The sequence below is a fragment of the Diuraphis noxia genome, unplaced genomic scaffold (assembly GCF_037042655.1).
Source record: "Diuraphis noxia isolate RWA-SAM2 unplaced genomic scaffold, SU_Dnox_SAM2 contig0003, whole genome shotgun sequence".
NCBI classification, from domain to species: Eukaryota; Metazoa; Arthropoda; class Insecta; order Hemiptera; family Aphididae; genus Diuraphis; species Diuraphis noxia.
The window spans coordinates 72,981,394-73,005,430 of NW_028301713.1; the positions used below are offsets into that span (position 1 = coordinate 72,981,394).

Sequence of the window (24,037 nt, forward strand, 5' to 3'; positions counted from 1 at the left end):
TTGATCTGGCCGAGCTGCCGTATCCGTGTGCTGAACTGCCCAGTCTGGCCGAGCTGTCGTATCCGTACGAAGTACAAGGAAACAAATGATGGACCACGTAGTTGGATCCGAGCCGGTCTGTCACTGCCTGTGATACACTTGAACTAGTGCTTCACTTCTCTCCCAGAACCTGGACGTATCACTGACAATAACTGGCGAAAGTCTGAGCTGAACAGCGACTATAATAATGAAGGAAAATGTGATCCTTCGCAACGCCCACGCATAAAGGTCACCCCACACTGCAGCAGTGGCGGTAAAATTCTTTTGTATTAGCGGTGCCGCCGTGGTGGTGGTGAAATTGTGTCCTGCTTCATTTTGCCGTAACCGCCACCGCCACCGCTAATTTACTATTTAAAATATAGATTTATTATTTTTTTTTTGTACACTGGTCCCTATTAATTATGAGTTGGTATGCCTTGTCCCACTTAATCGAAAAATTTTAATACAGGAAAATATTATTTGTAAATACCATATGTATGTAAATATTATGGCGAAAAGATAATTCTCAAGCCCGTTCGGATTACCGCGTTTTTTGGATTATCGAGAACCTACTGTATATATATATATATATATATATATATATATAGGAAAACAATGTTGATGAGATAGTATTAATATAATTTGAATGTAATGCAATCAAAAAAATAATCAATATTTTTTTTTTAAATAGGTACTGATTACAAACTTAAGTAATCAGAATTTAAAGATATCTCAACTATAATACAGAACGTAGTTTCTTTTATGTCGCGTCTTATTGGACTTCTATATTTTTTTCGTAACAATTATGGTTTTGTTTTTCATTATTTATTACACTTATTATTTTGTTTATTTTCCTACTTTATCTAATAGTAATACTTATTACTTACTGACTTCTTAAAAATTTAAAAATATCTTTTTTTTATGTGGGATTCGTATTATTTATTGAAATGAAAAAAGTTGTTTATATTGTATTTTTTATCAAATTTCTAACTTGCTAGGCACTTACTTTTTTGAAATCATTATTTACTATATCATATTAATAAAATAAATTATCATTTTAAAATTAAAATAATTAAACTATTTAATACTTAAAATTAGTTTTGTAATAAATTTTATATTTTTATGTAGGTACTGTTATTGATACTAGGCGTACTACGTTAACTATTGTGTTTATTAATATTTAACAGGAGTTACATGTTAGGTATATGACAAGGGATTCTATAACGATTACAAATACGTGTCAACCTATAGTAAAAAAAAAACTTTAAGATATGATAAATATTCTACAATTTACCGTGGATAAACAATAACAATAACAAAAATTGAATTATGAAAAATTACTCATATATACCTAGTATGAGTATGTATAATAATATTAAAATAATATATGATGATCGTGTCACCGTTGAGTTTCAAATATTCTTAGTAGTGTTTTGCCTATCGTGCGTAATTATCACATTTATTAGTGTCTACCTTACAGATATTTAATTTTCTGAAACCAAAATACAAAATGTTATTTAACCCAGCAATATGTACACGATATTCTGCTGTTACACTGCAGCGACGACCATTGCAAGATTTTGCGTTTCATAATATTAATGTTCATTATTATTATAGGAACGACTGTTGTGTATATTCTTCACGACCAGCAATTTCTGTTGCTTGCTTGGCCGTCACGACATTCGCGTGTGCTTTTGCAAAACGAGAGCTCGGTTACGATTTATTTTTTCCAATCGAAACTTTACAGCACATGCGTTTACCGATATGTCTGTGATAGGAGGTCGTGTGGATAAAAACGTTTTGTGAAGGATTTCGCCCTCCCCCTTTTACACTCGCAACACGTCGTGCCTAGAGAAGAGAGATAAAAACATAAGGACTTATTAGCTGAGGTAGGTGTACACTGTTACAATGATAAAATATATTATGTTTATTATGTTATACTAACTGCGAAAGGTGTGTTACACAAGGTCTTCGGGAAAGAATCCTGACAACGTGCGTACCGTATTACCATTTACTGACCGCCAGCGCCTAGCAGTAATATAATTTAATATATTATTATTTTATTATCATATTCTCCAGTTTCACGACGAGGCTTAAGTACGACGGACGCGGTGATTTTATATTTATTTTTTTTTTTTTTTTACCATGCGTTTATAATATAATTCGGTGATAATATTATGATATAATATAATTTTATATAATTATTATTATTGAAGAAATATTGTAGTGTCTATAGTATTATTTGTAGTTTTCGTAACGCAGTGAAATTTGTACGTCGTCTTACATTAGTAATAATAATAATAATAATAATATAATATACTCAACTTACGGAATATCATCTGCGCGCACGTGTGATCAGTCTAAAAATGGACGACGCCGGTGCTACCATCGCCATCAACGAACCGTAAGTCAGGGTGACAAGCGTCATATTATTATGTGCAATCAACAATTATTATGATGTATTATTTTATATTATATGATTGATAAATATAGGTATCCATATTATTATTACGATACGATGGTATAATTTTGTTCTGGAACTGTTATAATAATGATTGTTAAAAGTTATTCGTCTATCACTAAGGCCACGTGATCAGAAACGAGTGTTAGCGTCGTTAGAGGTCTGTTATAATGCCCACACGTAGCTATAATAATTCATTTTCGATTTACTGTTATTGTTAATATAATCACATACTTATTACCATAACACTCAATATTATAATGACGTTGAATTATAGTCACCAATTAGCTGTCATGTATATTTTATTTTAATATTCTAACCGATATTTTGTGAACAGTAATTACTAATTATATACAAAATATAAATTGACTGATGCGTAGTTTTGTTTTTAATTGATTGGAGACATAAAAAATTATTGACAAAGGTTTAATAAAATAATTACAAACATTTGACTGTCGAAAAATGACTTACATATGTGTTTAAAAAAAAAAAATTTTAATAACAAAACAGAATTAGATTACATTTTATTTATTTTATTCATAGTACAATATATCAACAACTAGATTATGAGCTTAAAATGAGAAATAGAATTACTATAGTTACATAAAACAATTAAATAGTAATTATTCAAACATAGGTTTTCTCGCTTTTCGATATTATTTTATAAAAATAAAAATAGTTATCACAGTATTTTAAGGATTACAACCGATTACCTACAAGACACTCTTTTTACTGTTATATATAATATTATATAATACCTGGGCAGGTAAGTAGCTAGCAACATCAATAATAAATAATAACCATTGAAGCCTTACATTCAATAGTAAGTAAACTACTTTAAATTATTTTCCCGCAATTTGGCACGCACTGATTAAAATAGAACAATTTTTTATTGAATATTTTATCAAAATCCATAATATAATTGTATATTAGGAGTTAATGAATTTTTTACTGAGAAAACTAATGTAAAATCGTAATTTTAATAAAAACCTATCGTTTTAATATTTATTTTATTTTTCAAATGATCGAGTACATAGCTCAATCTCGTAAAAGATTATATCTTAAAAGGCTTATATTGAAATCATTTAGGTACTTATTATTAATTCACAGCGTATTCACCGCGCAGATACAAAATTATTTATTTAGAGCGTAAAATTTAGTGTAACATTGATATAATAGTGATTTTGAAGTGCCTACCTATGGCAAAAGTTCAAAGTTAAAGGGCTAAACATTATGATTAGATTTAATAGTTTTCAAACGAAATATTTAATATGAATGGTAAAATACTTAACAATACGTTTAAAAGGTATTTGCGATCAATTTTTATATAAAATTATTAAGTGTTTCATAGAATAGAAAACTTTTTTTTTTACATACTTTTGCATATTTCTAAAAATAAAATACATATTTTATCTGTTATATTGCATATAAATTCAAACGCTAATTATAAATATAATGTAGCTAATAGTATTTACCTGTGTAAAATACATAAATTATAATAGCATTGCAAATTCTTGCCTCCCCTTTATTTTAATTTGTTACTTTTTTTTATAATTCACTCACATGACTAAATATTTAACCTTTCATCATAATAAACTGATTTTTAAAAATAATGTGATACATTTTTATGTCAAGAGATCAATTTTATGATTTTTATATTTCAATTACAAATATATATAATTACTAATTTTTGATGGTATTAATAAACTGATCTACAATAAAATATTATTAATTATATTGAGACAAAGTTATTGACTTATACGTCTAAGCTCCTCTCAAAATTTACCAATTAAGTATGTGGTAATCTTGTAAAGTTTTAATGATAAATATCTCAAATTACTATAATTGTGCAGCTATTGTTTGAATATTTAAGGGTAATTTAATATTGTTAATAAAATAAAATATAAAACACAGAATCGATTGGTTCAATTTTAAATAAATATATCATGAACCAAGGTAGTCGAGATATTTTATTTATTTTATAATAGTAACGAACAATCCCAAAAATAACAAGAAATATTTATATATATATAAACACAATTACACAAGATTAAATAAAGTTTAAAGATTGTAAGAATGAGAAATATATTACAGAGAAAAATAATGGTTATCATTAGCTTTTAGATTATTATTTTAGGTATATTATGCACATTACCATTTCACTTCACCTGTAGTTAATAGTTAAAACCTTACAAAGCCTGAAAGCCATAAAACTAAAAACAATCGGAAGATAGAAAAATTATGCAATCTCATATTATAATGCATACAAGAATGTTATTAAAAAAAAATAGTAAATAATAATATTATGGCATATACCAAAATGAGCGTAAACGCCAATAACATAATTTATTATTATTAATTTTGAACTATTTATATTATACATTTTCGGAAGAAATTATGATTATTTTAATTTAAATGTTTTTCTGACTTAAGCATCTAAAATTAGTACCAGCCTAGAAAGTAGACATATTTTCAACTTACGTGTTTCATTTTTTAGATTTTTTTTCTTTGATATGAGTGAAATTAATATTATAATTTTCTTGAATTTTTTTCACATGATCACGATGAGAAATTTCAGAAAATAATTTTCACTTTGCATGCATTAAATTTCAGACCTTTATAATATACTTTTACACCTTGACTATAATAATATGTACCTACCAACGAAAAGGATCAGCTGCAATATGAGTTTTGATGCGATTATGATTCTGAATATTCCATTTTAAAGGTTCAAATGTGTTTCGTGTAAAAATTATTACATACACGTCTTTCTTTGTTTCAAAATAAAAGTTATAGCAATATATTATGTACATACTCTAAAATTGAATTATGAATATTTTTCATGAACTACATTATGTTTTATTTTGTGAAATTATCAATAAAAATATTTATTTTTTTACTTTTTCCAACAATTTATTTGTTTTGTTGATTATACATAAATTTGGTCACATGCCAAAATAAAGATAATTTTTTATATAAATACTGAAATATAATTAATAACTATAATATGTGCAATTAATGTATTGCTAATACAATAATATATCCCGATAGATATTATCAATGTGACTCGTGTGGATTATTATTCATTACATAATATGCAGAACTTGAGTGTAAAATTACTTATATTACCAATTATATTTTTTAATGGGTAGGTACATACTATTAGACACTTTGTACATACAAATAATAATTATAGTTTTTTAAAACCATAATTTCAGCGTTTTAGTGATTTCTTTTAGATTGCGTCCAATTTAATCTGTCATGCCCATATTATTTTATTATGACCCTAGCTGTTTAGTTATAAATTTTATACTCTTACACTATATAGTGTTGTAGAAGTTTAGTGAGCTGCGAATGAAAATAAAGTTTAACGATTTTGTTTCGGATTTGATTAAAAATACAATAACTTCTGTATTACAGAAAATGTTTTGTCGGGTTTTAATTTCGGGTGTTTGGCTTTCATTATGGTAGAGAATATGGTGATCATTGAGCTAGTCCCCATACTTGGAAGAAAATGCTTAGTAAAAATGAAACGTAGAAAAAAATCAATAAGCCAAAAATGGAAAACGAAACGAATGGAAAAATATGTGCCAATATTATTTTATTTTTTTGCTCTTTATCAGCATGTATTATACCCAACGCGTTATATAAAATAAATGTAAGAAATCAATGAAGTGGTAATTTCTGCGGACCGATGTATCATTTATAACAATATAATATGTAACGAAAAAAGTAAGAAATAATTCTTTTATATTTCCCATAACTGAAAAAATGTTACCAATGTTACCATATTTCATCGAAGTGGCGTATAGCTAGGTGCCTAAGAACCGAACTCAAGCACTCAAATTTGACGTATTTTATTTAAAAACGACAGCCTCGTAGGCACATTTTATTAACATATCTATGTAAAATAAATCTCGAATTCATTCACATTACATCTATGTAATATAATACTAATAATGATTATGCTCGTTAAGAAATTAAAGTATTCTCCAGGCACAAAAAAAAGATCGGAAGTAACCATTACACGAGTCAAAACAGGCCATTCTCACTTAACTCATGTCCATCTCATCCAAAAAGAAGCAGCACCAATATGTGATACTTGAAACAAAACATTAGCAATTGAGCATATTGTCATCACCTTCCCCAAATGCATCGAAGCACGCAAGATACTTAAAAATCCTGTTTCACTCCACCAAGCCTTCAAAATGAAAACACAGCTGCAACAGTACTTTCTTCCTTAATTCTTTTTCTTGTTTAACTTCTGATCAAATGTAGGCTAAAAACCTTTTTTATTGATCCCTTAATAAACTTAAAAAAAATAAATATTATGCTTAAAGTCATATCATCTGGCACTTAGTATTCAGTGAATATTTTTCGTACTTTTAAGGTCTATTCGTAAATTAGGCATTATAGCATAAATATTACAAAATACATTCGCACAATTTTTTTTTTTTGGTGATTTTTGAGTAATCTTAGAGTAAACTTAATTACCTAAATTAATTAAAGTAAACTTAATTACCTACCTCTAACAGAAATTATTACAGAATATATTATTTTATTTTTATTTTTTTGATCATAAGCCCGGCAACTATGACCATTAGCTGTTTATAAAGGGGGGGGGCGGTTGGCAAAGATTTCTTGCTAAAAACCGGGGTGGTCACAAATCCGCGAGCAAGCAACACTAGCCGGTACATACACTCAGAGCGATTTCACAGTTGAGCGTATGACTAAGTCACACTAAACCACTGTTTTATTTTGTTATTTCACTTAACATTGAACTTTAAAAATAAAAAATAACTGTATACATTTAAACATATATATATATATATATATATATATTTAGATGTAGAAAACATAATGCATGTTAATATTTATATACATAATTTTCTCATTTTCTATTGTTTCTAAACTTATGAATTTAGTCTATGATTACTCATAAATCTAAAAGTCGAATTTTGTCATCAGTGAAGAGAGGAGAGAGAAATAAATAAAGCTAATTATTAAGTTTATATTATTATATATTATTTAACACAAAACCTTGTGTACATATTGACAACCTCTCAATTATTATTAAAACAACTGTATCAGTTTATAATGTTATATATAATAATTCAAAGTATTAATTGTAGAATCCTATAGCTACTGCATGAATTCTTATATAGCTTATTAATTATGATTTATGAAATCACAGTCAAAACAGTGTCATATAATGAAAAGTCATCAACTCCAACATAATTGGTTGACCATGTCATTATCTAACCATAAATCTTCATCATCTAACCCAATCACTTAACTATTATATGATAACTATTATTATACATACATTTATTTCTGATGTACCTAATTATAATAGACACGAAAAATCCATTACAACAATAGGTATTATTATGAACCTGACATCAATATGATCACTTCCAAGATTAGTGAGAAAACGATGGATATCGTTACGCGTAAAACAATTGTAATAGGTAGTAGGTGATAGGGTAAAAGAATAATATTTTTTTCTTTTTACAAACATTTAGCAAGTTGGAATGAAAAAAAAATGTATTTTATAATCCCAATAAGATTCTTCTTTGAATGTTACATTAGTATACTAAAATATCATTAAATTTAACAACCAAGTTCTTTTTAGGTTTATTTGTATTACAATACCATAGTGTTGCTGGAAGTACACATAATAAGGTAATAAACGTACCTACCTATAGTATATTTTTTTCTAGTAAAATTTCTTTCGTTGAAATAGATTAAACTAACAAAACAAAAACTTGTTCTTGAACATTTTCAGTACCATAATATTATAGTTTACTGTTTTAAAAGTTTCTGTTATGGATTTCTACTTTTAATTTTAGTTACATAAATATATGCAATAATTGAACAATTGTATTTTTTACATTAAAACGTCAATACAATGTCATTGTTTCATCATTATTATCAAGTAACGATATTTATAAGTAAATATCTAAATCAACCAATTAGCACCAATGATCAATTACATAATATGTCGTTACAATATTTTGTTTTTGATATAAATATTTAATTAATAATTGTTTTATACATTATAAAATAGTTGTAAATAGTTTGTTTAAAAACAAAAATCAACACATAAACAGATTTAACAGCGAAATATTGACTTCCATATAATATTATTTTTCTCTGATCATTTTTAATGACCAAATGACATGTTATATATTTCACATATATTATTATATAATATAAAGTTCAAAAATGCCTAAGATCTAACATTTATCACATTTCTATACGTCCGTCGTGTACCTACGATATAATAATATAAACATACACAAAAATGTACATACAGTTTTATTATTCATTTTAGGAGTGGAAATAAATCAAAAAATTATTATTAACAAAAAAATTAGGTAAATATATGGTATACCTTGAATTCAATTCCTTATTACTTTGAACCAAAGTATCAGACATGAATAAAAAAAATATATAGCGATACGCCACACTGACTGAATTCGAAACGAAAACTTAAAAACAACGTGGTGAATGATAAGTCAGGTTACATTTTAATGATATGGCTGTACAGCGGGAGTCATCCATAGTCGCTAACGACACTAATTGATGTCAAAATATAGTCTGTAGACAGAACGTTTTTTCGTGACCAGTTTGTATAATAAGTAAGTTTACTGATTGCGACCTAAATAATTGCTTTTTGTTATTTTGCATAATATAATATCTTTAAATTTAATATTACCATGGGCTGCGAATTCGTGCTTGAATTTTGGATTTTTAACGTTGATTTGCTGCGGTAGTCTGAAAAACCGATTGAAATCAAATCCAAAAGAAGATAATCTGTCATTAATCAATAGTAATGAGTCATCAACGGAAATGAACAGGCAGTTCTGCAAAATATTATTGAGAGCATAAATAAATCCAAAATACCATGTTTTAAATTTCTTCGTTAAGAATATATTTCTAAAAATAAACATTTTTAATTAATTGCAACACAATTTGTGTAAAAAATTGATTTAAATTGATATAAATATATAATATAATATATTAAAATAAGTTTTACCTACTTTAAACACGAATAAAGAAAATAAAAAATAATTATAGTGTTAATTTTATTTGTAAATACGAAATTATTTATGTTTAATTAATTTAAGTTCACTATAAAAAATGTAAAGGCTTTTTATTAAATACATGCAAAAAAAAGTAGATTATCTTGAATAATATAAAATAAAATAAAACATTTTAATAAACCGAAAACCGTGAATTCAAGTCTAATAGAAGATATTTCTATTATTTCTTCTCGAATTGGTAATTGAAATATAAAATTTAATAATAAATATAATTGGTGAGTTGTAATCTGTGCATAATAATGGTGCCTACAGTAAGCTTGAAACTTTCGTTTAATAATATTATGATGTTTAAATTTATATGAATTAAATATTCTATTTAAGTGTAAATACAAATCATAATAGAAATATTATAATTCGTGGGAAGAAAAAACATTATAAAATATTTATAAATTAAGTAGAATTGTCCTTCAAAGGTACAGAAGAAAAGTATCGTATATTGTTATAGCAGTTTCACAACAATACCAATATTATTAGTATTTATTACTCAGACATAATATGGGTTCGATGGTTTTTGACTTACAAGGTTAATATAATTTATCGAAATAATGAACACGACAACACGACAGTTTATTTATATCGTTATTATGTAGGCTCACTCTATTAATACACGACCTACTACACAGACCATACATAACTAAGCGAAGTTATCGCAACAGTTTTGGAGGATAAAAATCGATCAGTGCTTTTATTAACCTTCAGAATATTATATTTTGTTCACAGGGAACCTGGATCACTGCTAATTGTAACCGGTAGTGCGAGTGACCGGCATAATTATAAACGAATATTATCACAGGTATAATTAATTAATATAATAATCAAAATAATATCGGCTACAAGTAACGAATATTGCAGGGAAACGATATTGACACATCGATGATTTTAATAATGTTATTTTAATTATCCGCTATTTTTGATAGTCCTTCGATTTTTATTTCAATCGCTGTATTCATTACTAATTACTTATTACTTATTAGTAATGATAATTATTAATATTATCATAATAATATGAGTACTCGCTATACGATGGTAATGTTTTTATAATCGTATAACCATAGAGGTAATAATTGCATCATACGGACAATACATACTCGTAAAATATTATACAGAGTGTTTCACCAAGCATGCTCATCACCAATTTTTTCATGAATAGTACATTGATTCAAATCATGAACTTTAGAAAGTTCAAGTAACTATATTTCAATTAATCAATTAATAAAACCATATTTTCATAAAAGTACTTGGATTTTTATGAAATCTTAGGCGTGTGTTTTACATTTTTGTAGCGATGTATACTGGTTTTTTCAAAAAAAGATAGGGGAGGGCGGATTTAGTTGTTACACGGGTGAAGATATTTTATACTTCCAATTATGGTAACACTGCCGAGACTGGACGAAAAAATTACATTATCATTAATTCTTAGATCATATACAATGGATGGAGCCACAACCTATAGATTACACATATTGGCGATGATGTACATATTCGCGACGAGTCGCCAAAAAAATATGACCTCTATTGCGCATAAGCCGCTAGCTACAACTAGTCGCATATTTAGCTAAAATCATTTATTCGTATTTCTTATCAAAAGACATTTTGGGAAAAATATGCGACAAGTCTCGAGTGCGCATGCGCAGAAAGGTGCACACAACTGGCGACTGTCGCTAACATGTACAATATGTACATCAACATGTTGAGCTGTGGCTCCATCCATATTGTATGTGATCTAAGCATTAATTGCATATTATGTTTTGTAATAATATCGAGTACATTTTATCTGTGTTTTGAATTGACAACGTTTTTCTGTAATTTGTTCTCAAAAGTAACTTTTGTTCCGCGACTTGCGTTTTTTTTTTTTACAACGCACAAATTCAAGATGAGATTATTTTGTCATTTAATAATTCTTCATTATGTAGTACTACATCATATTCTAACTATAGAATTCAATTTCATTAATCCATTTCGAATAAATAAATTATAATAGAAAAAAAACGATAAGAGGCACGTTGTTACATTTCGCCAGGGGCATGTTGTTACTTATTAATACAACGACTTACAATATAACTTATATAATATAATATAAAATAATACTTTATTTTATTATATTATATTATATTACTTATAAATTATAACAATGTTATTTTAACAATTATTTATATTTTGTTTTTAAATAAGGTAGTTACCTATATTTATTTGTATTCAATAGGACTACATCAGTATATTATACTCATAAAAAGGAAAATTTTATTGTTTATTTATATTTTGTTACTATAAATATATTATATGATAAAATTTTTATCATTACTGTTACTGTTGATTTCTTATTTATTTTGGGTAATAATATTTCAAAATGTAGAATGTAACAATGTGCCCCTGGACTATAACAATTTACTCCACCCAGGGATAGGTTGTTACACTTCGACTTAATGACTTTACCAGGGTTTTTTTAATATTAAAAATTAATTTTTTTTTATTTTACTATCATAAAAAGATACCCAAGGAGTTACTTAATAGAATGGTGTCACAACAATTATGATCATAGTAAAAGAAAAATTATAAAAAATTGATCAGTCAAAAGTGTAACAACTAACTCCGCTCTCCCCCACATATTTTGTTATTGTAAATGAATGGAATGATTCTGTATTATACACATACACACACACACACACACACACACACACACACACACACACACACACACACACACACACACACACACACACACACACACACACACACACACACACACACACACAAATGGCCCAAAGAATTATTTTTATTATAGTTACTTATAAAAAAATGTCCACAAAATTGTCGACTTGAACGAATTAATGCTAAATTGATGTTGGTACCGTATATATACATATAACTTTTAATACTTGGAAATGATTAAAATGAATAAATTATTAATCTTTATTAATACACAAAAATATATAACTAAATTATTACTGTACTATTATAATTTATTTATAATTAAAGTAAAATAAATTATAGAGCAACATTTCAATGCTTGAAACTATTAATTATTATTATACTACCTAACAATTATTTAATACATAACATTTATTATCTTTTCGATTATGATATCACATCATGGTTATGCACTTGATATAGGTATGTGCAATGGTCGCTCAGAGTTTATTGATGTTGGATTTGGGAATGATGATAGTCGTTCCAACAATTGTCATCGGCGCCCTTCATAACGCAAAAGAGGGCCTTTCGCTGGACGATACTCAGTCCTCATGGATTGGTAAATGTTCAATACTATTACGTTTTGATTAAATCAGTATTCGTACTGTTTTTTTTTTGACTTGCGAGTTTTTTTTTAAAACTATAGATTATCTAAAAAATATAATATTTAAAAACTGTATGTACACCTCGAAATTAATATTGGTTGAAACTTTTATAGGTTAATATATGCACCCTATCGGAGTTGATAATAAGCCATAATATGAATGCCTTTTATGAATTCTTTTCAGTTCAAGAAAAAATAAACGAATCTTTGCAGTTTGCACAGACATTGCCGGGCGGGACAACTAGTTTATATAATATAAAAATATATGTTGGTTTATCTAAAGGTTATAGACTCGACAAGTACTGATCCGCTTTCAATACAATTTATATAAATAGATTCCCTGAGAATTAGATAGTGTATACAGCTTATTTTTTTATTTCTTTGACATCATGTTTTTTTTCAGCTTACGAAAAAATAAGAATTATTTTTTTCGTTTATTTAAATGTTTGTCATTGGTTACGTGTTATACTTTACTATTGAAGTTAGTAGAAATATGGCATATATATTTTTTTTCACAAATATATTAAAATATATATAAAAAAAACACAATTCTTTGGGAAAACTACAGTATTGCATAGTAACTTAGAAATTTAACCTAACCTTAGAAATTATTTTTACGTTCGTAAAACAATGTCCGGTACTCTGCTTTAGCTAGCATAATTTTGCTGTGCCAACCCCTGGGCTGCGTGCTGTCGGGCTGCTTGCAGGGCATATTTGGCCGGAAGTGGTGCATGCTGCTAGTGAACGTACCCCACTTGGCCGCCTGGTACCTTCTGTATACGGCTGGATCCACGTGGATGCTGTACGCGGCATCAGCGGCTATGGGTATAGGCATTGGGTTCCTGGAGGCGCCCACGATGGCATACATCGGCGAAATCAGCGAACCAAACGTCCGGGGTATACTTTCCACATTCACCAGCTCCATGATCGTTCTAGGACACCTGCTAGAGTTTGTGCTCGGGTGTATATTTCCGTGGAGGACAACAATGCTAGTCAGCTGCCTAGTACCTGCTATCGCCGCCATCGCCATTTCGTTCGTAAGACAGTTAATTAATTTTTTTTTTATTATTATTATTATTAAGGGGAACCCGTGGTAACATAAGCCTAGTGTTAATATTAATAATAATGATTTCTGGAGGTTGAAAATGCCATTATTGAATTTTTAAAAATCAAGATATTCAAATATATTTTTATGTATCACACATTTGATATTTGATTTATCAGAATTTGAGTTTTGAATTTATATTAAACCTGAAGTGTAGGTATATTTCTAAATTTGACATTTCGTAAAATTCCTAAAGGTATTATACACACGTTTTATATTATTGTATATAATTATGATGAAATACACTATCTTCATCGTAATTTCGATGACTACATTAGGTACCAAATTGTATCTAACCAACTTATTTGAATCTAAAACAAATATTGTAAATTAATTTACAATACTTAAAGCATCGATATAAAATATTATTCTAAAGATTTTTCAAATCAATTTTTCAGTTTTAGAGTTAATATTCTTCAAGTGTTTATTAGTTTTTATAGTATAATTACACATCATTTTGTTTTAGTAATATATATTATTAATCTATTAATAATAATTTTTCTCCACATATATTAGTATTACATACAATATTTTTTGTGTGTCAAAATAAACGATTACAACAAAACATGTTTATAATATGAAAACGTCGTAGACCAATGAGTTTGGATCAAAACATTGCATTCAATACAGTTATTTGTCAATTAATACGATTGGGGTGATTTAATATCTGGTTTTTAACATTAAATAAACCTCTGTTACACAGATCCCCGAATCACCCATCTGGTTATTGACGAAGGGAAGGAGAGACGAGGCATTGTCGTCATTGAGATGGCTCCGGGGATGGGTTTCCGCCGAAGAGGTGAGTGAAGAATTTCACAATCTTGAACTGTACTGTCAGGCATCCAAAAACGAGTTTAACAGTTTGTTGGAAGCCAAGATCAGGAAATCATCAGGATACGTCGGTGTTCCAGGTTTGACAATACGGGATTTTCTTTGCAACACGTCCGGAAATGGGCTAAGCATTAGAAATGATGATGAGTCATGTTTTTTTTTCCTACAGATTGCGAATTCGTTATGAAGAGCGAACCCAACGCCGTGGACATCGTCAGGGACTTTTTTCGTCCTGGAATCTTAATACCACTACGACTGGTCGTGGTCTACTTCTTCTTTTTCCACGCCGCATCGCTGACGGCCATGCGACCATACATGATCGAAGTCTTCTCCCGGCTGGAAGTGCCCATATCACCGAACGTACTCACCGTAAGCGCGCTGTTTTTTCATAATGCAAAATCTACATTGCACACCTATAGCCTCTATACACGTCAGTCAAAATTCATTATGCCGTCTTTGACGAATTGTTGTAGAAAATGGGACCACTAAGTCATGGGATTTTAGAGCCCAGAGGTGCAACTACGATATAAATTCTTGAATAATGGAAGTTGAGAGTAGTCCTACTGACTTAAATCATGTACCGACTTATAGGCAGTGGATATGGTATCTCTAGGAATAAACACGTTTTTATCGGGAAAAAAACCACCAACCAATTTAAATATTATACACAATAATACAATTTAAAAATCGTCCCCAGAAGTATTTATATACAATATTACAATAAATGTGCAAATGTACATACGTATTATATGCTAATAGCTTATCACTGTATGTTTAAAACCAGTCTATAGTTAAATATTCTTTTTTTTTGAAAAATGTGTACCTTAACATCGATAATTTAAGTATAAGTAGCTACTATCAATCATTTTCATTATTGTATATTTAATACCCTATTATTTATGAATAATATTACCATTTTAGATCTTGTCTGCGGCTTTACAAGGCACTGGAGCACTAATATGTATGTGCTTGATGCGACTGGTCGGAAAAAGAGTTCTGTCATTGGTCTCTATGTCGGGTTGTGCGCTGTGCTGTTTGTCATTAGGCGTCTACACTTACGTCACAACACAGCACCAGTGGTCATCCGTACCGACGATACCACTATTATTGTTTTGCACACTGTACTTCACAATGAACTTGGGCATCAGTCCCGTACCATGGTTACTGATAAGTGAAGTATTTCCGAACAGGTGAAATTTTTTAAGAAAAAAATCTTTAATTTTTACAATCGGATTCCCGTTTTTTATAATACGTCGTTCAAAATACGCTCGTTTTTTATGCTGTTATAGAGGTCGAGGAGTGGCCAGCGGAATATGCGCGGCAATTTTTTACGGAATCGCGTTCCTGGTATCGAAGACGTGGTTGAATCTCCAAAACTCAGTTGAATTACATGGATGCTTTTTCTTGTACGGAATCCTTGCCGTCATTGGTATAATGTTTGTATACATTTGTTTGCCGGAGACTGAAGGCAAGACACTAGCCGAAATCGAAAATAATTTTGCGAAGAAAAATGTTAAATAAGTTCAAATATCAAGCAACAAGCACGGCGTAATAATAAAATATCACATTATTCTGTGTTGATGTAATAGTATGTACCTATACACTACAAAAGAGGACCGGGTCACAAGTGTTCTGCAAATATATTTTTAATGTCCCCTACGAATATAAGTACCTATAATAATTGTAAAAACAAACCAATGGTCACGTTACCGATGCTTTTTCCTTAATAATAAAAAAAAAAAGTATAATAATATAATTATATAAATTACCACCAGTTACAAATTTAGTTTATAAAATGTAATATATAACGTAAAATATTACTATGCGCATAATGTGATTATTAATTATAATAGTAACATGACAATATTTTCATAAAATTAAAATTAAATGTACCATAATGAAAATTAAATTTAAGATATTATATGTTGAATTATTTTTTTTTTGGTAGGTACTAAAATACATACTTTTCGTCAATAGTCATATCATCAGAACATATTTAAACTAACATAAATACATTTAAGGAGTATAATAAATAAAAAATAATAGTTATTAATTATATATTTTATAGTTTACATTATATACATACTTAACTGCGTAAAAATATCTTTAAAAACAAGTATAGGTATGCGATGGAAATAATTTATACAATGCCACAGTCATACAATATTAATAAATGTCATATTGTATTAAAATTGAAAATAATTTGATGGCCTTAAATTGACTATCCAGTGCGCCGTCCAAAAGTTTATAACATTTCGTTAAAATAATTTTTAATGCCAAAAAAATGAATGTTTCATTTTTAAATATTTTATTGATTTGATAGGAATATTTTTACTGTCAAGTCTTACATAACAAGTTAATAAAATAAAAATTAACGACAATCGAACCTCAAAATTGTATTACATTCTAATAATCTATGATATTACTGCATACTTAGGATATGTGTATGTATTTAACGAACTCAATATTTTACGTTTTTAATTTAAGCAAACTATTTTATAATTTTTAATTTTCAATTTAAATAAATTAAATATGATAATGTAATACATTATTTTATTTCAAAATGTTATTTTTTATAGTGGTTATGTATTAATTTACTTCCTTATTTATTGTGAATGCATTTTGTCACTATCTAGTACTAATTTTTTTTTCAACAGCTACATATTATATACTGCATAATGCATATGCTTTCTAATTAAATAACCGATGTGTTTTTGTTTCCAAAATCTTATCGCATTTTCGCAAGATCAACAGTTCATAACCATGTAATTTTTTTGCTATACTTTTAATTGCTAAATAGTTTTACTAATAATTATTGCAAAAAAACATGTAAGGGCATTTAGTAATGTATCGCATTCCTTTTGTTGTGACATTACGTACAATTTATATTATGTATTATAATAATATTTTAATGGAATTCGAATATGTTTTCATCTAATATTAGTATGCCACATAATACCATAGGTAGTATTAATATATTACGAATGAATTTTATATTTAAAAAAATATGTCATCGTGTATCACTTTAAAAAAAATAATTTATTTTATCAAAAAATTAAATAATAATAATAATATATAATCTGTACATAATATTATATGTACAAAAATGTATAAAATAATGAGCAGTTTAATCACAGCGATAACGGACACTTGCAGACCTTAATATTAGAATTATTATTCGTTTGTGTCTTATTTGAATCATCTTCATTGCAACACCGATGATGCCTCTGGCAGTTGCTGTTATTGTTAGGTCTTTCAATCGAACGGAGTGAGTCTTCAAAATTGTCACTAGACCTGTTGAATATAATAATACCATAAAATAATCATATCTAGTATCGTATTTGGTGTCGACCGACAGTATGATAAAAACCACTCGTTTGATTTTTTTTTTTTATATATTTACATCAACGATTCTAAAATAATTATCTGACTCAGCAGTTCGCAAAAAAATTGTTGGAAGTCTCATTTGGAAATTAAAAGTTTTTATCTACCCCTTCCTCTAATTAGTATTAAAAATCACAGTTATTCGAAAAAAAAATTAAATTTAATATTCCTATTTAAAATTTACAAAAATCATAATACAGTAGTCACTCGGTGACTTGGTGAGGCGTGGTCGTACGCTCAATCTGCGGAAACACACTGAGCTTACGTACCGACCGCAGTTGCTAGCTCCCGGATGGGTGACCACCCGGGATTTTTAGCAACATATCCTTGCCACACATACACAAACACGTGTTACAACCCTACCCACTTAAAAACTTACAAACAAATATACAAAAATAACCCCTACCGTACCACCCCACACCCAATGGCCTATGTTGCCGCGGGTTCTTCTTACAAAAAAATAAAATAAAAAGTAGTCACTCGATAATTCGAAAAACTCTATAAATCTAACTTAACGATAAGTCTCCTGAAAAACATCTATAATTAGAAAAAAATACATGTATTCCGGTCCCCTCGATAATTCGAAATGTCTGTCGGTGAGGCACACTCTACAATTCAAATTTTTTTCAACGAACCTCTATAATTCGAATTTCTTTAAACACGATTATATGTAAGTTCAATAGTTCATATGTATAAAAATGATATACAATCTATTTAACGTACTCGTAATAAAAACTAATAACGACGATGGTTAAATATTATCGCAGTTTATAAATGTTATCGTATCTTACCTACCTAATTTAAACTTTAATTGTATTATTTTACCAAAATAAACCTCTGCAATGGGTAAATCATTATTGAAATTGAATAAAACGTAGTCAGTCGCCATATGGGTCCCGTAAAATAAACGTAATATATATGTATATATATACAATTTTCCACCTCTCTTTAATTCGAATTAATTTTTTCCCCTCGATTATTCGAGCACTCGGTAAATCGAAAACCTCTATAAATCGAATTTTTAACTCGATCCCTTGAATTTCGAATTTATCAAGTGACTACTGTATGAAAAACTCCATTATTTCTATTAAGGGTGCGAGTGTCATTAATGAATCAACCTGTATGATATTGAACTGGGACAAACTTACTTCATGACGAAGGACTCGGTTAAACTGGCGGTGCCCGTGCTTCCGGTAGCACTGCTACACGAACAACAATCGTTTTGCAGATGATCGTGATGATCACTCCTAGTCCCACACTGAGGACGCAAATGAGTGACTGGCGGTTCGACGGGTATGATCGACCTCGACTGATTGCATCGTAGACCTCTCCGCAAGTGTTTTGGATTGGTCACTGCACCGCCGTACAAAAGCGAACCCTCCATAAAAGACGTGGGGTTCTGTAGCGATCTGGGTTCACACGTCGATAACCTCGCTAGACTTCCGTTACTCAATGTGAATGGAGACCTCTCGTGGAAACCGAAATTTCCATAGGAAGAAATCGTCTTATTTTTCTCCCTGCAGGTGTATACAGTATTAAAATAATCAAGTGTTTATATTTTTGTTTTATAATTATTATTTGTACCTTTTACGTCCCGTGCACACACACGTCACGCCGGTAATGGCTCCCATGAAAATAATAAATCCGAACAAAACCGTTAACAGTTCGAACGTCGTATAAAGGCTTAATGAGTTTTCCACCACTACGTCGTTGTGGCTTTTCGGAATTCGAGAAAATCCGATGAATTGCAGAGGCTTTAGTTGGTGATTGATTTCATCTTGGTGGTCCAACATCAAACTAAAAAAAATGAACACAGTTAACACCAGTAAGTGTGTGACAATAATATTTTAAAATATAAAATAATATTATTAAAATGTACTTACTTCATTAGTAAATCACTATCTGCCAATGCGTTTGTAATAGGATCCACAGCATAAAGTTGAATATCAGTCCTGAAATATTTCGTAAATTTTTAAGCAAAATAAACAATAATAATATGATAGATATTTAAAACAATACATTCATAATTTTTTACTAGGCATGTGTTCACAATTTAAAGTTAGGGTCCTATGGTTAAAACAAAAATACATATTTAGAATATATTGTTTATTTTAAACAGTATTACATTTTAAGCTTATTAACTGAGATCAATACGTGTTTTTAATGAACTTTTTTTAAAGATCGAAGTTAACAACATCTGTACTATATGATTGACTGACATTAAGTACAAAGTATTTTAACATTTTAATTTTTAATTTAACTGATCAACTATTAAGCTTATACTACTTATGGTCAGGGTTGGGCAAGATACACATAAAACAATATCGAGATACTAGATACAAGATACTTTGCTTTGGAGTATCGCGATACAAGACACTAGATACTTGGCTTTAGAGTATCGCAATACTAGATACTCGATACTTGGCTTTGGAGTATCGCGATACTAAAAACTCGACACATTTTAATAAAATTAGTCACTGGTTTTAAAAAAAAAAATATGTTTATTATTATGGGGATGACCACCTTCGTTAAATATGGCAAATAAAATAATAAAAATTGACTCTTATTCAGTAATAACAAAACGAATCAATTACGACATAACGTAATCTCGTTGTCGTCAACAAATGCAATAATAACCACAATACAATTTCAGAACAATTAAATAATAATTATTATATCAATAATAATTCTACATTAAAAATTATATAAATACATAATAAAAATAATTTTAGTAATAACATAATGTCCTAAATCCTGATATATAATAAATAACAGTTTATAATTTTATGATTTATCGATACTGAAAAATAATTTCCAAGGGCAAGATACTAAAAAAGCAGTATCGAGATACTAGATACGAGATACTTTGCTTTGAAGTATCGCGATACATGATACTCGATACTTCATACTTCATCGAGATACAAAATACAATTGTATTTAAGATACGTATCTTAGATACTTGTATCGAAGATACTGCCCAACCTTGCTTATAGTTAGATAGTTGAAACTTACATGTTATTTGTATTTGAATCTATTCTCCATATTTTTACCATACATCCAGTGATATTAGTCATCGAACTCGTTATGACATCTGTGTTTTTCTCAATGACCGACGGTTGTTTTCCCAACACCAGTGTTATTATTTTCTGATCATCCAAAACGTAAACCTTTGCGTTCAAAAACATATGTATGTTACTCAAAGAGCTTATAATGGATAGTTTTATCAAAATGTAAAACTAACAAAGACATTTGTAATCGCCGATCTCCCGTTGGGAGCTCCAGCTCTGTCGGTTGCTCGTATATCAAATCCAAAAACGGTGTCATTCAGAAGTTGATTGAATCCTCCGACCGTCCGTATTAGACCCGTATGTTCGTCAACATTGAAGTATCTTTTTTCGGCAGGATCTCCGACAATCGCATACCTAATGGCAGAGTTGATGTCCAGATCCGGGTCTATAGCCTAAAGTCATATACGTGTATATTCAGTTAGGCTGAAAATATTATAGTTTAAAAGTAAATACACTAAACGTACTTGAACAGTAGCCACTGGAGTTCCATAACCTGTCAATGGAGACACAGCAGCAATCACTGGCATACTCTCGTTCGTGAAAATCGGTGAATTATCGTTTTGGTCGATTATTCGGAGGACGATTCGAGCTTCGTTAAGTGCTAAACGAATAAAATACCATTATTTGTTATAATATAATTAAAACTATAATTTAAATATAATAAAATCTCATACCTATGTCGTGTGCAACCGGATGTACTATGTAAGTGGATTTTCCTTTCCTTCCTGTCACTTCAACACGAACCATTACTGTGAGAGTCGGAGTAGACTCTCGATCAGGACTTTCGATAAGATAAACATTGCCATTTTTCGAATCAATCCTGATGAAAAAATTGAATTGTATGTTTAATATAACAATAAATAGTAATAATTGACACACAACGCTGACTCACTCAAAACTCTCGCTGTTTTCTGAGGGGATTATTGAATAACTTACAGACGAAGCGGACCGTCTAAACCGCGATGTCACGTTAAGTTTGAGAATTTCTAACGGCACCAAACAGTTTTCTTCGACTTCCACTTCGAAATATCGAAGTTCGAGCAACGGTTCCTCGATTCCTGAATTCTTGTCGGCAACGCTGACGATTAATAATGCGGCGTTATCTTTCCTGGAGAAACCTGAATCCGATGCAACCACGGTAACATTGTAAATACCACCTTGCAGTGGAATTTTCGATGTAACCACTCCAGTTACGTGATCTATGTCGAAAAACGCTGAACCCGGTCCGAATAGACTGTACGTAACTACAGAATTTCCGTCTTCGGGTCCATCAGGGTCTTCGGCCACTATTCTCGTTATCATGGTTCCTACTGTACCGGTTTCGGCTAACGTTGCTTCGTAAACGGGAACTGTGAGCTCCCCTTCAAATCCTTTCAATCCAATTTCGCCGGCGGACAACTTTCGTACCCGATGATGATTTCGGAACTGTGGCGCATTGTCGTTTACATCTAACAGTTTGACGACGATATCCACTGTTGATGGAGTTCCACCCGACTTTCTTTTGCCTGTCAATCGTAGGTCAAACGATTCTCTAGTTTCCCTGTCTAGATCACCGGACACCAACAAACACCCGACGTCAGTCATAACGAACGTGGGATTCCGATAACTTTTTTTGGCTAACGAGTAAACAACCGAAGTTTCTTCTGTAGTAATGCAACCAATTTCGTGATGTTTATACGCACCTTCAGGTACCCAAAATTCATACGATCTAAATATGAAAAAATACACCAAGTTAATGATAATAATGATATATGATTACATTATAATATTTAAATTCATATGATTTTATGCAGAAGAATCTTACAATATTTTGTAGATATGCCTAAATTAAAAAATACAATTATATTGACACTCACTTTTTTTCAAACAAAATGTCCTCTTCAACAAATACAATTATCAATATCCATGTCATCAGACCACCTTCGTCTTCTGCGGTGACGTTTAGTTCTTGTTCGCCTATTTTTAACTGACCCACCACGGATAGTTGACCCGAAATCGGATGAATAGCAAACTCCATGCCACTTTTCGCAAGTTTATACGTGATTGTTGATCCTGTGGAATCAGCGTCTTCAGCGTTCACTGCCAATATCGGCGTACCAGGTTGTATCGTTTCGGGGAGCCACACAACGGCAGTCGTAGTGGAGTTGTCTAAACGATGTGGTATAGAATAGTCACCTAATGTGACCGATATATTCGATTTGGTACTGGCGGTGACTCTCAGTTTATCCTTGGTGTATACGTTAATGCGTTTAAAAACTGGAACGTTGTCGTTTATATCGGTTACACGTATTGTAAGATAAGCTTCAGACGACAGATTTCCGCGGTCTGTGGCAACGATCTTGAGACTATACGTGTCTTTAACTTCTCTATCGATCATAGGTTCCGAAACAATGACGTCTCCAGATTCTTTATTGATAGTAAAAATGTCACTACCTAAAATTAAAATTTATTATAAATATTTTCTGTGAATTGCACTGATCATCATATTAAATGAGAACATATTTAAATTTTGAATACCTATAATCACATATTATATATAGTTGTGCTTTTATTAATCAAATGTTAAACAATTTAGTATTAGTGACATTTTTTATTTTTCTTATGAAATGCACACGATCTTTGTGTGACTAAACTAATGAGGTTTATTTGTTTTGTTGTTATTTTTATAAATAAATAAACATAATTATAATATTTAATTTCTGTAAAACAAATTTTTTTAAATTTTATAGATTCTTTTTTTTTCTTTTATGTGGAACTCACGACTACATA

The 24,037-nt window shown here is 29.8% G+C and overlaps 2 protein-coding genes across 2 annotated transcripts in view; one reads left to right on the forward strand and one right to left on the reverse strand.

Annotated features, from left to right (window-relative positions):
* The first annotated feature begins 2,032 nt into the window (after positions 1 to 2,032).
* LOC107162356 (facilitated trehalose transporter Tret1-like) lies at positions 2,033 to 17,703 on the forward strand. Its single transcript, XM_015509214.2, has 8 exons — positions 2,033 to 2,422; positions 10,309 to 10,381; positions 12,700 to 12,835; positions 13,532 to 13,917; positions 14,689 to 14,896; positions 14,986 to 15,185; positions 15,738 to 16,006; positions 16,106 to 17,703. The coding sequence occupies exons 1-8, from the start codon at positions 2,385 to 2,387 to the stop codon at positions 16,335 to 16,337; spliced, it is 1,542 nt and encodes a 513-aa protein (XP_015364700.2). The 5' UTR covers positions 2,033 to 2,384; the 3' UTR covers positions 16,338 to 17,703.
* Positions 17,704 to 17,834: 131 nt separating this feature from the next.
* Cad89D (cadherin 89D) overlaps positions 17,835 to 24,037 on the reverse strand; it is a 53,104-nt gene continuing 46,901 nt past the window's right edge. The window contains exons 14-23 of the mRNA XM_015509244.2: positions 23,125 to 23,701; positions 22,161 to 22,976; positions 21,943 to 22,088; positions 21,733 to 21,869; positions 21,442 to 21,660; positions 21,213 to 21,367; positions 20,084 to 20,152; positions 19,785 to 19,997; positions 19,349 to 19,717; positions 17,835 to 18,110 (exon numbers count right to left, since the gene is read on the reverse strand). Coding sequence (XP_015364730.2) covers positions 17,948 to 18,110; positions 19,349 to 19,717; positions 19,785 to 19,997; positions 20,084 to 20,152; positions 21,213 to 21,367; positions 21,442 to 21,660; positions 21,733 to 21,869; positions 21,943 to 22,088; positions 22,161 to 22,976; positions 23,125 to 23,701 — 2,864 coding nt within the window. The 3' untranslated portion in view covers positions 17,835 to 17,947. The remainder of the gene's footprint in view (positions 18,111 to 19,348; positions 19,718 to 19,784; positions 19,998 to 20,083; positions 20,153 to 21,212; positions 21,368 to 21,441; positions 21,661 to 21,732; positions 21,870 to 21,942; positions 22,089 to 22,160; positions 22,977 to 23,124; positions 23,702 to 24,037) is intronic.